Raw genomic sequence first — 15,483 nt, 5'->3', positions numbered from 1 at the left:
ACATGCCGGTTGCAATTTTTGGGTTCCATTTTATGTTAACTGCCATTTTACTCCCATATTCTCTCTCTGCCAGTCGTATTTTCCTCTTCACTTCCCCTCTCATCTTATTGTATTTGGCCTGGTTCTCGCTTGAAGAATTCACCAGACATGCACAATATATCCGCAGGGCAGCACAGTGGCGCAGTGGTTAGCACTGCAGCCTCACAGCTCCAGGGACCCGGGTTCGATTCTGGGTACTGCCTGTGTGGAGTTTGCAAGTTCTCCCTGTGTCTGCGTGGGTTTTCTCCGGGTGCTCCGGTTTCCTCCCACAAGCCAAAAGACTTGCAGGTTGATAGGTAAATTGGCCATTATAAATTGTCACTAGTATAGGTAGGTGGTAGGGAAATATAGGGACAGGTGGGGATGTTTGGTAGGAATATGGGATTAGTGTAGGATTAGTATAAATGGGTGGTTGATGGTCGGCACAGACTCGGTGGGCCGAAGGGCCTGTTTCAGTGCTGTATCTCTAATCTAATCTTTTTGTTTCATAATTTTCTCCACCCCCACCTCGTCATCCAACGAGGTCTGGCTTTGGTTCCCTACCTTTTGCTCTTGTTGGAATGTACCTTGCCTGTACCCAAAACATCTCCTCCTTAAAAGATCACCCATTGTCTTTCCTGTCAATCTGTGGTTCCATTTTACCCTGGCTAGATCCCTTCTCATTCTATTGAATTTAACTCTCTTCCAATTTAGAAGTTCTACTTTAGATTGTTCCTTGCTCTTCTTATCTAAACTAATCTTACTAATCTAAACCTTATGATACAATGATCACTCTTACCAAAGCATTCCCACAGACACTTGTTGCACTTGGCTCACCTCATTTCCCAGCACCAGATCCAGCAATGCTTCCTTTCTAGTTGGACAGAGAACATACTGGTCAAGGAAGTTCTCTTGAGCACATTTCAGAAATTACTCCCATTCCTTATCCTTTTACTCTAACACTATCTCAATCGATATTTAGGTAATTAAAGCTCCCCAAAATCACCGCTCTTTAGTTCTTGCACATCTCCACTGAATAGGTGCTTCCTGCCCAGAACTGGTCACGCTGTCCCAAGAATCTGAAGCCCTTCCTCCTGCACCATGCCTCAAGGCATGCATCGATCCTCCCTATCTTCCTATTTGTAATCTCACTAGCATTCGGCGCTGGCAGTATTCCAGAGTTTACTACATTTGATGTCCTACATTTTAACTTCTTCCCTAGCCCCTGAAAATCAGACTGTAGGACCTCAATACCTGCTCACTCCCTTCCCCCTGTAGAATATTTTGCACCCTCCTAGTGATGTCCTTTACCCTGGCACCAGACAGACAACATACCATGTGGGACTCATAACTGTTACAGAAATCCCTGCCTGCCGCCCCCTAACTATGGAATCTCCTATAATGACTGCATTTCTACTCTTTCCTGTTCCAGCCTGTACAGTCCCTTTCCCATTGATGCCATGGTCTGCACAGCATTCCCTCAAAGTGTCGTAACTCCCAGCTGCCTCCAAAGCGGAGTATCGGTTAAAGAGTGGGACACATCCCAAAGACTCCCACACTTCCTACCTCTTCCTATTCTTGCGGATGGCCACCCATCTACCATCTCAAACTCTCGCTGCCTGTGGGGTGACCACTTTCTGGAATCATGATCCAGGAAATTTTCAACCTCCCTAATGCTCCGTAGTGACTCCAACTGCCCCTCAAGCCTGGAAATCCTGAGTTCAAGCACCTGCAATACACTTAGTACACACACGGTCCCCCAGGACACATGAAGTGCCCTGAAGTTCCCACATGGTGCAGGAATTGCAAGCAACAGTTCTCAGTTGTTCATCCATCCATGATCTAAAAACTCTATTCACTCTTTCAGAACTTATTTAGTATCTTGTTTAAACTATTAATTTTAATTAACGCTTCCAGACCTGCTCTGCGCTAATATTCTTATTAATTCACTTTTATACTAAGCCCGATTAAATTTTTTTAAATTTCCCAGCTATTTTAAATAAATGCCCTAGTTTATAGAAAGTGAAATATACACCAACCACTTACCTGCTTTTTTTTTTGTTACATTACACGGATTTGTTTTCTCTTTTTCAAACCCGCTCGCTCTGACTCACTGCTGTTGTTTTCATCTGGGTCTCCAGCACAGTTATATCTCAGGCTTATTCTCTGACTCCCGCTGAGTCTCGGCCACTGCTTTTAACTTGGGTCTCCGTCACTATACCCTCAGGCGCATATTTTCTCTGCCTGGAAATCGAGGCACCGAATGGACTCTGCATTGTTAACAAACATAAAATCATGAAGCTTTTTAAACCACAAGCTATTTGTATGTTCATAGCCACTACACTACAGTACCAGGGTACCATACTGTAGTAATTTGTTACTGGACTAGTAATCCAGAGACCTGGACTAATAGGTCAGAGAATGTAAGTTTAAATTTCACCATGGCAGTTTGAGAATTTGAACTGTTTTAAAAATATCTGGAAATAGAAATAAAAAAAGCATCAATAAAATTGGCCACGAATGTGTCAAAATTGGCATAACAGTCCAAATGGTTCATTAACTTCCTTTCCCCAATCTGGTCTGTACTCAACTTCGATCCACACCAATATGCTTAACTGCCCTCTGAAACAACATAGTTGTCAGACCTTCTCAGGACAACTAGGGATGGGCAAATGTTAATCAGTGACAATAAATGTTAAACTTTCAATTATGATAAAAGACCTCATTTATTTAAGGGCGATGAGTGAATGGTAATTGACACAGCCATCAACCATGTCACAATCAGAACTATTTTCTGCTACTGCTTATGGTGTTGAGAACCATAATCACTGGATTAACAAAAACATAGAATGATACAGCACAGAGAGGCCATTTGGCCCATTGTGCCCATGCAGGCTTTTGAAAAGAGCTATCCAATCATTCTCACTACCTTGGAGGCATGAGTTGACCCTGGATAGTGCGTCTCCACCAGTAGCTTAAAAGCTTATGCTACATTTTAACTGCTGGTGCCAAGATTGTAAGCCCATAGTATTCATGACATATGTAGTCTGTTGGGCCAGAAGCACTTGACGCACTCTCTTTCCTGAAAGTCAAATAGTTCGCATGAGGTTGATGGATTCTGTTTCGAGTATTGCTTCCTCATCCTCTGATAATCACCTGGTGCTGTTATCCACTGGTAAAACAATCTTTTTGTTTATCAACCATTATCTCACCAAGGGATGTACTTCTCAGAAATGTTGCAGCATTCAGATGTTTGGCCAAGCGCTACCACCAAAATTGTTCAAAGAAAATGGTAGAATTGCTTTTGTGGCTCATACACTCCATTGTGTTTACGCTATTTAAAAACTGATGCCAAAGATACTCTCACCAACACAGCAGACTAAGTTCTAGTGCAGATTTCAATAGGACTTTGCACATGTTACAGCCAGGTGGGAGGTTTGGGTGGTTCCCACTGTTCAACTCCCGCGTGACCACAGCAAGTGTGTTTTGTTAAAACACAAAGGGGTTAAACCCTATTATTTGTCAAATAAGCAGACAGTGACAGGTTTTCTTGTAAGCTTAAAACAGAAATTCAAATTGTTTATTGATCAATACGCCCTTATCCCACAATTATTGCAACCGCATCCACTCATGCATTCACACGCGCACACCCGTGACAGATAGAGGGGAAAAAAGGGGTAAGCGTTTATAAGTGGATGGTAGGTTTATTGGGGGGGGGGGGGGGCGGGGGGGTTAATCACAGTACACCTGTTGAATTCTCTTGGAAGTCAAGTTCAGGTTGGTTGCAGGCCTAAGGTGTTTGCAGATTTCTCTCTTGGTTGAAAGTTCAGTTGAAGACAGTGGATCACTTCTAGTTCACTGCTGTATAGGTGTAGATGTAGAATTCTATAGCAGGGTACATGCCTTCTGGTTTGCTGGAAACAAGCTTCCGGGATGCTGTTTTCTGGGTGGCTCTCTGTCTCCATCTCTCTTTCGGCTGCTTTTTAAGGTACAGCTGTGTTACATCTTGCCTCCCTCCTGGTAGGGACGCTTTGGTCTCTGCCCCAGGATGTGGATACTTCACACTACCTTTGTTTCAGAAGAACCCATTCAATTCTGGAATATTTTAGGATGGGTGTAAGATCGGTGCAATTGATACCTCAGCTTTGAAGATTTCCTTTGTCTCTGTCTGACAGTTTGAATATACAAAAGCCATGTCCTTTTCCTTTGGAGACCATTTAAAAAGAAAGGTCCTTTTTTTTTTAAAAAAAAAGAGTTTTTATAACTCCAGATTTTGTCGGTAATTTTTTTTATTGCCACACTTGTGCACATAAAACACAAAACAGCTAATTATTAAATCAATTATAATCATAACCTAAACTACAAATTATTTTAATAGCTTACATTGCTTTACTCTGAAGTTTGAGCACTACCTAGAACTGTACTCCAGGGAGAATGTTGTCACTGAGACTGCCCTCAATGCAGCCCAGCTTCTACCAGTCATGGATGAGCTGGACATACAGCCAACCAAATCGGAACTCAGTGATGCCATTGATTCTCTAGCCAGCGGAAAAGCCCCTGGGAAGGGCAGCATTACCCCTGAAATAATCAAGAGTGCCAAGCCTGTTATACTCTCAGCACCACATGAACTGCTTTGCCTGTGCTGGGACGAGGGAGCAGTACCCCAGGACATACGCGATGCCAATATCATCACCCTCTATAAAAACAAAGGTGACCGCGGTGACTGCAACAACTCCCTGCTCAGCATAGTGGGGAAAGTCTTCGCTCGAGTCGCTCTAAACAGGCTCCAGAAGCTGGCCGAGCGCGTCTACCCTGAGGCACAGTGTGGCTTTCGTGCAGAGAGATCTACCGTTGACATGCTGTTCTCCCTTCGTCAGATACAGGAGAAATGCCGTGAACAACAGATGCCCCTCTACATTGCTTTCATTGATCTCACCAAAGCCTTTGACCTCGTCAGCAGACGTGGTCTCTTCAGACTACTAGAAAAGATTGGATGCCCACCAAAGCTACTAAGTATCATCACCTCATTCCATGACAATATGAAAGGCACAATTCAACATGGTGGCTCCTCATCAGACCCCTTTCCTATCCTGAGTGGCGTGAAACAGGGCTGTGTTCTCGCACCCACACATTTTGGGATTTTCTTCTCCCTGCTGCTTTCACGTGCGTTCAAGTCCTCTGAAGGAATTTTCCTCCACACAAGATCAGGGGGCAGGTTGTTCAACCATGCCCGTCTAAGAGCCAAGTCCAAAGTACGGAAAGTCCTCATCAGGGAACTCCTCTTTGCTGACGATGCTGCTTTAACATCTCACACTGAAGAGTGCCTGCAGTGTCTCATCGACAGGTTTGCGGCTGCCTGCAATGAATTTGGCCTAACCATCAGCCTCAAGAAAACGAACATCATGGGACAGGACGTCAGAAATGCTCCATCCATCAATATTGGCGACCACGCTCTGGAAGTGGTTCAAAAGTTCATCTACCTAGGCTCAACTATCACCAGTAACCTGTCTCTAGATGCAGAAATCAACAAGCGCATGGGAAAGGCTTCCACTGCTATGTCCAGACTGGCCGAGAGAGTGTGGGAAAATGGCGCACTGACACGGAACACAAAAGTCCGAGTGTATCAGGCCTGTGTCCTCAGTACCTTGCTCTATGGCAGCGAGGCCTGGACAACGTATGTCAGCCAAGAGCGACGTCTCAATTCATTCCATCTTCGCTGCCTTCGGAGAATACTTGGCATCAGGTGGCAGGACCGTATCTCCAACAGAGAAGTCCTCGAGGCGGCCAACATCCCCAGCTTATACACACTACTGAGTCAGTGGCGCTTGAGATGGCTTGGCCATGTGAGCCGCATGGAAGATGGCAGGATCCCCAAAGACACATGGTACAGCGAGCTCGCCACTGGTATCAGACCCACCGGCTGTCCATGTCTCCGCTTTAAAGACGTCTGCAAACGCGACATGAAATCCTGTGACATTGATCACAAGTCGTGGGAGTCAGTTGCCAGCGTTCGCCAGAGCTGGCGGGCAGCCATAAAGACGGGGCTAAAGTGTGGCGAGTCAAAGAGACTTAGTAGTTGGCAGGAAAAAAGACAGAGGCGCAAGGGGAGAGCCAACTGTGTAACAGCCCCGACAAACAAATTTCTCTGCAGCACCTGTGGAAGAGCCTGTCACTCTAGAATTGGCCTTTATAGCCACTCCAGGCGCTGCTTCACAAACCACTGACCACCTCCAGGCGCTTATCCATTGTCTCTCGAGATAAGGAGGCCAAAGAAGAGAAGAAGCAGTATAGTCATGCCTATCACAGAGGAAGACAGTTGCAAATGTTGAATGCTGATCATCTGAGCCAATCATCACTGCAGAATTCCTCAGGGTAGTGTCCTAGGCCCAATCATCCATAGCTGCTTCATCAATGACCTTCCCTCCATCATAAGGTCACAAGTGGGGATGCGAGCTGAAGTTCAGTACCATTCACAAGGCTTAGATAATGAAACAGCCTGTGCTCGTGTGCAGCAAGACCTGGACAACTGTACTGCAGCACCTCACTAAGGCTTCTTCAACAGCATTTTTCAAACCTGTCACCTCTACCACCTAATAGGACAAGTGCAGCAGTGAATGGAAACACCATTACCTCCAAGACCCACACCATCCTGACTTGGAAATATATTACTTTCTTCATAGTCGCTGGGTAAAAATACTGAACTCCCTATTTAACACCTCTGAAGGATTGATTCATCACAGGAACTGCAATGGTTCAGGAAGCTGGCCCACCGCCATCTACTCAAGGGCAACTGGGGCTGGGTAATAAATACTGGACTTACCAGTGACAGTCACATCAACTGAATGAATAAAACAGAAAAAAATTCCAAAGAAGTTACTTAAATTCCAATTTTTCTTTTTTAACCAGTGCACCCTCACATTTTTACTGTAGTGTAGTGTTTATGGACATGTACTTTGATGTACTAACGTAGTTCCATGTTATGAAGATATTGGAAATGGCATAATGTTTGCGTTCAGAATCCTCCAGTGAGCAAGATCTAGGTGCCTCAACTGCTTTATAAGAACAATGGTGAGCCTTGTCTTTTATGGAGCACTGTAGATGTTGCTGGTTTGCAGTCTTCCCTCAACTTCCTTAAGGAGTGATATGGGCAATACACGGACCTCCAGGATTAGGTTCCAAATGGTATGGCATTTTCCCACCCAAGTTCCAAGTGGTGTTTAGACATCATGCTCCCACGTGTTGTGATTGGGATTGCACTCCACTCTAGTGGTGGCACAAGGTGTATAAGCGTAGATCCACAGGATTATGAAACTCATCATGCTCCAGTTTGTTGCCCAGAAAGTATGAATGCACAGACCTGGAACATGTGTAGCACAGCGTCCATTTGCGACTATAATTTAATGCATAACCCAGAGTTTGTAAATTATAATTTTAACTGCTGAGTCTTCCATCACCTTCAATATATTTAACAAAACCAAGCTCCTTTGAAGGGAGTTTGAGTAGCTGTATTCAAACAGCTATTTGGATGTCACTTATGTGAAGGAATACCCCTGTATCAATGAGGGTAGAGGCTTCCATTTGCTCTACTCCCATCAGACATTTAAATATTAACTTGATCAGGAAGCCTCGAGATGCTCTAGTCCATTCACCAATTACAGCTCACTCTTACGTACAGGGGTTTCTGTCTCGCAGCACTTTCCAGCTGGCGACATTTCATTCGCATGTATGTTCCTTTTTTCCAAGGAGTCACGTGCAAATGTACACCATTTGACGTTCCTACTTAAAATGAATGGGAAATCAAAGACAAATTGTGATTAAACTATGGTCAACAGAAAATATCTGACATTTTATTAACAGAAATAACTCATGGTGCAGAAGTGAACATTTTGCATCAAGTCAAAGATCAATTATGAGAAATCTCCAATACCCATATCCTAGAATAAAACAGAAGTCTTGGCCAATATACAAAGTCTGTTAAAATAATTCATAACTTATACAGCTGGCTTACCTGAATGAACAGCTGGAGAGGGAATGACCTTGAGAGGCCCCACTATTTTCAATAGGCTCAACAGTTGCTTGACGTCACTGCAATAATGATGTGGCGTTTTAACAGGTTCAATGATCCACATCCTGGGTTGAGGCCATTTATAATTGGCAAGTGAAAGAAAGAAAATTTACAAAAGGAACATTGTAATAAAAATGATAAATTAATTATAAATCTTATGCACATCATACTGGTAAAGCAGGATTAGGCAAAACGACTGGCAAGGCGAAAGTACAACTTACATTCCAATAGTCACGGCTGTTGTTTTGTAACCCATCTTAGCCAGATTGGTTGGTTTTGCCAAAATATTTTAATGTCCCCTCATGGCTCAGTCTATAATTGCGTCACACAATTGACTACACAGTCCAGGGAGCCTCCAGGTACAAATGTAACTCTAATTTTACTTAGGTTTGGTAGCAGACAGACTAGTGGGTCAAACCGAGGATGATTTCATAGATATCTTTGTAGCCTACTGTCTAAAGAATTTCTCCGCTGTATGAATGCATTAATAATTTCCTTGGATGTTTCATTTTGATCCAAGATCCATAACCAGGCACAAGTCTGTCCCTAGTATATCAACAGTGGGCTATTACTTCCCAAAGGAATCTAATATTTTTCAACAAGGTACATGAAATTATTACCCTGCAAGACTTCCCCTGCTTTATCCAAATACAAAATATGCACATCAGCCAAAGGAAGCTTCCCCTGATGGCATGACCACTCCAATGACCACACAGAACTCTCATTCCAGTATGATATATACATACTGACAACCACCAAGCCTCGGAATCACTTTCGCATCGTTTTTCTCTTCTAAAGGCTTATGATGCACTATGGGCCTTGGACCTCGATTGGTTTCTCAAAAATATACCTGCTGTGTAGGGCTCCAGATTTGGAGGAAGCAGTATTTTGATGTCATTTATATCCATATGCTAAGCGACAGCTTTGAAAGAGCACCAAAAAAAAACTGCTGATAAAACTAATTCCTTAAGAAAGGAAAGCTCTAGTCAATTACAAGAACATTTCTAGGTCTGGTTTCTAGCATGATACATTCTTCACCGTAGCACAAAACCCTTGTACATTACATTTTCTCAATCAAAGCTCTGCTAGTTTTCCATGAAAGAACTGACCTTTAAACACAAATCACATCACCATTCAATTAGATAAAAATCAAAATTTTACTTATATATAATTAAACAGCAGAACCTCAGAATTAAAGTAAAAACAGAAAGTGGTGGAAACACTCAGCAGGTCAGGCAGCATCTGTGGACAGAGAAGCAGAGTTAACCTTGCAGGTCTGTGACCTTTCAGTGGCATTGTGAACAAAGGTAGGATTTACAACTGCAATAGGCATATAGTACCCAAGATCCTGCTGAGAGTTGGGGAGGGGAGGCACAGAAAGATGGCATAATAATTTGGGTGGTTTATACCGACATCATAGCAGAGCGCAGAGAACAGTGCCTACTCCATTAGTCAGACAAAATAGTGCTGGGTGACCCTGGAGAGCTGAGATAAATAAAATGTCTAAAGGAAAAGAGAACGAGAAATTGAAAACAATATAACTATGGTTAACTTTGCTTTCAATATTGGCATCACACAGACAGTGATCGCAGCTCAGTTCTAGCACAATGCAGATCAAGTTTTCTGGATTCTCAACACGTTTCATTGTAACCATATTAGTAATATTCTGTACAGAAGGTGCAAGTAAGAGCCCTTTCTCCAAGTTTTAAAAATTCTCTCCAAAACTCCCATTCCAGTTGTTATTTCAAGCTAATGGGAGCAATGAATGAAAATAACAGTACTCTGTGCTGCCCTGAAGTGTGCCAAACTTCAGACTATTTGGCCACTCCAGAACATTCTGCAGCTGTAAACTAATCAAAGACGAGGCAGATCCTTCTACAATGGATTGGAGTAGTTTTATTTATAACGTTTCAACATAGCAATTACGCAACTAAGTGTCGTCCAAGCAACTTTCAGTTACAATCCATCAAGTTCACAAAGTGTTTTTTTTTAACATTACTGTTTAGACAGAATTGTACAGAAATTGCCAATACAATGATACTTTGATATTGTGTTCAGGCAGAGGGGAAATGAGTTCAGTATCTTCCTTCCTTGGTTTCTGTTTCATCAGTTCTGCATTGCTCTATAAGCTGTAATAAAGGAGTTACTGCATCATAGTAATATTACAAAGCATAGCATTTACAAAAAAAGTGAAAATCACAATCTTGGTCCATATTTCTGTTCTGTCTTACCAACTTCCCACTCACAGGATGACAAGATGCACTGGTGAAGTCTATTTATTCAGTGGAGACAACACTGCAGAATTATGAAACAAGGGAACAAAAGACAGACAGACACAGGCTTGACTACAGTGTTTAATGCACAATATTGGGAATAAAACAGAATGAACTACAAACTACTTAAAAAAACATCCAATGCTTTACTATAAATGACAAGATGATTTCTCTTCTGGCCAATACAATAATGGCAACCAATTACAGAAGAATAGTTGTGTTTTAAAAAAATGAAAATATACTCCTTCAACCCACTTTATAAATGCTGCAACACAAAGCCTTCTGTCTTTTTAAACAGCTTAAGTTGTAGTTTGGAAATATCCCCGCACTTAATTAACATCGATTTTATTATTATATATATTTTTTTAAAGTGGAATGCCTGCGCCCTGGGTGCCCGTTACAACATAATGCAGCACCATGCAAGAAAAAAATTATAATGCTACACAGCACTTTACAAAGTGATTGGAAACTTTTGCTGGAACTTTTACAGCATGCATGCCTAAAAATACAACAGAAACTCTCCACCCCCAAAAAATCCCAACTTTAAAAAAAAAATAGTCAGGGAGGCAGACAGCTTAGGCCATAGTCTGCAGATTAGAACAGAGGGTTTTGTGCGCCTCGTTATGTTAATGAACACCTTATCCATCCTGCTCTGCAGATCTTGCTCTTCTAATGTTACTTTGCCGACCGAAGGTTTCTTGCACTCCTGCGACGCGGTTGCTTGGCAGGTGCCTGAATGTTTGCGGAGTCATCTGATTCACGTTTTTCAGTTGTTTTATCAGAGGTCTGTGAGCACAAGGCACTCTTTCCAGCCTGTGCTGCTCGTCTGGAAGAGGTGCGCGAGCTGCCACTGCTCTTGAATTCCTCTCGAGTGCCCACCTTGCTGCTATCAGCAGCTTCTATTGACCTTGAGCCACTAGGCTTGATGCTTTCTTTTTGTGCCATTTCTGATGTGCTCACATTTTGAAGCAATGGAGGCTGCTCTATGGCTTTTGCTACACTATCTGCTGCCTGCACTTCAGGGGTGACGGTGCTAATCTGACTACCACTACTATGCCTGGTTTGATCTGAAATACCAGTTCTACCACTCTCAGACAGATCTTCTGGTTCAGGAAAGCTGCTCTCACCATGTTCTTGATCCTGCTCTGTGTCAGGGAGACTCACCTCACTATTGTCATGCTGCCGAGTCTGTTGTGAGCTGCTCATTTCCCTACACTGCTCAGCAGGCTTAGGAACAATCAATTCACTATCACCAACCTGCTCAGCTTGTTGTGAACTGCTTGCATCTGCATTTTGCTCCTCTGTAACATGAGTATCACAAGGTTTAATTTGCAATGAGCCAGTCAACACTATTTCTTGCTGATCTGGGATAGGACCACTCATCACATGGTTATCACACAGATCAGTCTGTAGTGAACTGCTCATTTTACTACATCCAATTTGATCCACTTTATGGCCACCCATTTCTTCAACCCTCACCTGCTCCAATGCATCAAAGTGCTGTTGTTCCACAGTGCAATCTAAAATTGGGGTATTTCCTTCTACAACTCTCACGTCATTCGTTGGACTGATGATGTTGAAGCCAACATCATCCTGCTGTTCTGCAGTGTTATCTGATATGAAAACATCCACTTTTATATCCTTAACCTCATCTATTGGCTCAGAGAAACGTAAGCCAATATCACACTCCTCACAATCTGCAGTACTGAGTAAAGCAGGGGAATCTACTTCCACATCTTTAACCTCATCTATTGGCTTGGACAAGCTTAAGCTATCACACTGTTCTGGTGTGCTGTCTAAAGCAGGGGCATCTACTTCCACATCCTTAATCTTATCTTTTGGCTTGGAGAAGCTTAAGCCAACATCACACTGTTCTGGCTGATCTGCAGTATTGTCTAAAACATGAGTGTCTATTTCCATATCCCTAATCTGTTGTGCAGGAGTAGGCAAGCTTAAAACAGTATCACATTGTTCTAGAGGATGATCTGCAGTACTATCCAATGGATGGACACCTACTTCATCACTAACCTGCTCAGCCAGACCAGAGATGTTTAGGTCATCATCCACAGCACTATCTAGTGTGGGAGTACCATCAACATCGCCAACTTCTATTGCAGTGAGGATGCTTACATTCCTGTCACATTGCTGTGGCTGTTCTGCAGTGCCAGCTAGTACAGGAGCAACTATTTCTACGTCCTTAACCTCAAGTGCATTTGAAATACTTAAATCATCACACTGTTGAGGCTGTTCTGCACTACTATCTGATACAACAGCATCAGTTTCCATGTCCTTCACTTGTTCACCTGTGCTGGAGATATATTGTTGAGACTGTTCAGCACTATCTAATACGGGGGCATGCAATTTTACATCCTTAGCCTCGAAGCCTGAACTGATGCTTATGTCATCATACTGCTGTTGTTCTTCTAAAGTGGTTTGTAAGACAGAGGCATTCACTTCAACTTTTTCTGATGAATTGGGGATACTCAAGTTGCTATCACCCTCTTCTGGTTGTTCTGCAGTGCTATCCATCCATTTTGCAGCTGGGCTCGCTTGCTGAACAACAGTCATCTCGTCACCTTTAGTTTGCAGTTCTGCTGTAGAGGTGCTCAAATCATAATCTCCACATAGCCTCATTTCTTGTGCAGCTATGACCCCGCTTTCAGCTTGTTCATCTGTTTCACTGCTCTTATTTGGGACTGCTTGTTTGGGAACAACCATGACAGTATTTTCAGAATGTACTGGTTCTTCAGAGGGTTTGCCATCCCCAATTTTGACTTGTCCTGCTGCTGACTTCAGAGCACCATGCCCCAATTTGGCACTTTGTGCACTGTTGCCAAGTCTGTCAGCTGGGCTCTTTCCTGAGCTACTGTAGTAAATACCATACAAATCTTTAGCATTAGCAGCAGCCAGACAGGTTTTGGGTTTCTCAGTTTTCTTGCTGGAGTCACTGAGAGACACAGGTGGCGGTGGTGGTGGTGGTCGGACAGGAACAGCCAATATGGTTTGCTCACACTCAGAGACTCCAGGGGCTGGTTCTTCAGCCAAAGGATCTGGCTCTCTAGGTACATCCAGAATACTTCCCTTCAAAGTCACTTCCTCTCCACCAAAGGCCCTGGAGATCACTTCAGGAGCTAACAACACTCCAGCCTTAACTACAGGCAGTGGTTTGTTGGAAGCCCCTGAAGACCGAATGGAGAGGAATGTATCCAAAGGCGCTGGCTTATTCAAAGATGACCCACTAGCTTTCCTCAGTGGCATGTTAGCTACAGGAAGATTAGGACGGATTTTTGCCTGTGTGGTGGTACTCACTGAAGTGAATGGTACCCATGGGCTTGTATGAGCAATGAGTGTCTTTCCCGAGAGTTTGATTTCAATAGTCTTGGATGCAGACTTTCCTGCCTGCCCCTTGCCATCGTCTTTCTCTTTGCCGCCCTCACCATTTTCCTCCTTGGCTCCCACTGTGCTGCTTTTCTCCTCCTCTTTCTTCCAGCTGAATTTCCCAAATGATGAGCCTTGTTCCTCATCTTTCTTGTCTTCAACCTCGTCCTTTTTCAGCAACAGTTTTATACCAGGCTTGCTACTGGGCTCCATTTTGCGGGAGGATGAACGGTCACTTCTTTCCTCTTCTAGCTCAGTGACACTTGCGCGCTCCTCCATATCCATTCTGATTAGCTTTGCCTTCCTCTCATCACTTTCTTCCAGTCTCTTCTGTTTCTGAACCCGTTTCTCTTCATCTATTTTCCTTTTCAGCCCAGCCTGGCGCCGACGCTCCGTTTCCATGATGACTACTAAGCCAGCCTGGCGGTCTAAGTTTCTTCGCTGTTCATAGACAGGATTCTCATTTAAGTATTCCTATCAAAAATATGGAAAGAAATGTTGTTACTCTAAGAAAATATACACTATCTACAGTTTCAAAACAAAGAAAAGATTACTTACATCTCAACAACTCATACTTAAAAACTCAACAAAACGTCAGCAGCTCTGTGCAGTAATTCTTCTCCTTGCTTAAAGGGAGTAAAAGAGTTTATTTTTTGGGAACACTTAACCCCCCCCCCCGACACCAAACACCACCCACCCACAACCACCACAACTCCAATCCTACAATATACTTTCCTGGTTCCCAGAACATTTGAATTCTGAACAGCCCTTCCACATTTCAAAACACAGGAAACAAAATCATGAGCAAAGATCACAGCTCATTATTATGAGGACACAATGGCAGAGATAGGATATGAGTAAATCAACTCATGAAGGGAACCCAATTGCTCTCGAAAAGGCAGTGGTGAGCCATCTTCTTCAACCAATGCAGTCCACGTGGTGAAGGTACTCCCATAATGCTGTTAAGGAGGGGAGTTCTGGGATTTTGACCCAGCAGTGATCAACGAACGGCAATATATTTCCAAGTCAGAATTTTGCATGACTTGGCGGGGAACTTGAAGGTGGTGATTTTTCCATGCGCCTGCTCCCCGTGTCCTATATAGTAGAAGTCATGGGTTTGGGAGGTACAGGCTCACCATGGGAAAGAAAGAATGCAGGCCCAGCTTACAGCAGTTTGTAAGGATACAGGCTCAGCATGGGGCAGTTGAGGATGCAAGTTCAGCAGCAGGATAGCAAGACAGGAAGACAGAGGCTCAGCATGGAGATGGGGGTGGGGGGGGGGGGGCAGTTGGGGTGGATACATGAAGCAGGAAAAAGGATACAGGCAAAGTACGGGAAAAGGAGAAAGATACAGGAATAGCACTGGATAAAACAGGGTTATATCAGGTCTTCAGCAAATTGATTTTGAAAGCTCTTTATCACTTTCAGTCTGTCTCCCTCCTCCCTTTCAAACTTGGACATGATATCTGAAGCCACCTTCTTTTCCTGGGGGCAAACACATGCTGTGGCAGGAGTCCACAGGCAACAGCAACCCTCCAGCAGAATACGACTCTTCACATCAAAGTCCAGACACGAATATCAGTGAGCCCGTTGACCATTAGGGGAATGTAAGGGAATGAAGGGATGAAAAAGGGAAAGAGAAAAATCGCACCCATGGCAAATCCAGTCCTCACATTAGATACATAAGCATCCCCCCTCCCCCCCACATCTACCAAGATCTGAAATATAAGAAATAAAGCACCAAGGATT

The 15,483-nt window shown here is 43.4% G+C and overlaps 1 protein-coding gene across 1 annotated transcript in view; it reads right to left on the bottom strand.

Annotated features, from left to right (window-relative positions):
* Nucleotides 1-10,424: 10,424 nt before the first annotated feature.
* The window catches only part of znf318 (zinc finger protein 318), a 57,261-nt gene continuing 52,202 nt past the window's right edge, over nucleotides 10,425-15,483 (bottom strand). Inside the window, exon 9 of the mRNA XM_068028208.1 lies at nucleotides 10,425-14,208. Within this exon, the coding sequence (XP_067884309.1) occupies nucleotides 11,032-14,208 (3,177 nt within the window). The 3' untranslated portion in view covers nucleotides 10,425-11,031. The remainder of the gene's footprint in view (nucleotides 14,209-15,483) is intronic.

The sequence above is a fragment of the Heterodontus francisci genome, chromosome 3 (assembly GCF_036365525.1).
Source record: "Heterodontus francisci isolate sHetFra1 chromosome 3, sHetFra1.hap1, whole genome shotgun sequence".
NCBI classification, from domain to species: domain Eukaryota; kingdom Metazoa; phylum Chordata; class Chondrichthyes; order Heterodontiformes; family Heterodontidae; genus Heterodontus; species Heterodontus francisci.
Note: the sequence above shows the minus strand (reverse complement) of the source record. Positions and strands in the feature narration are given on the sequence as shown.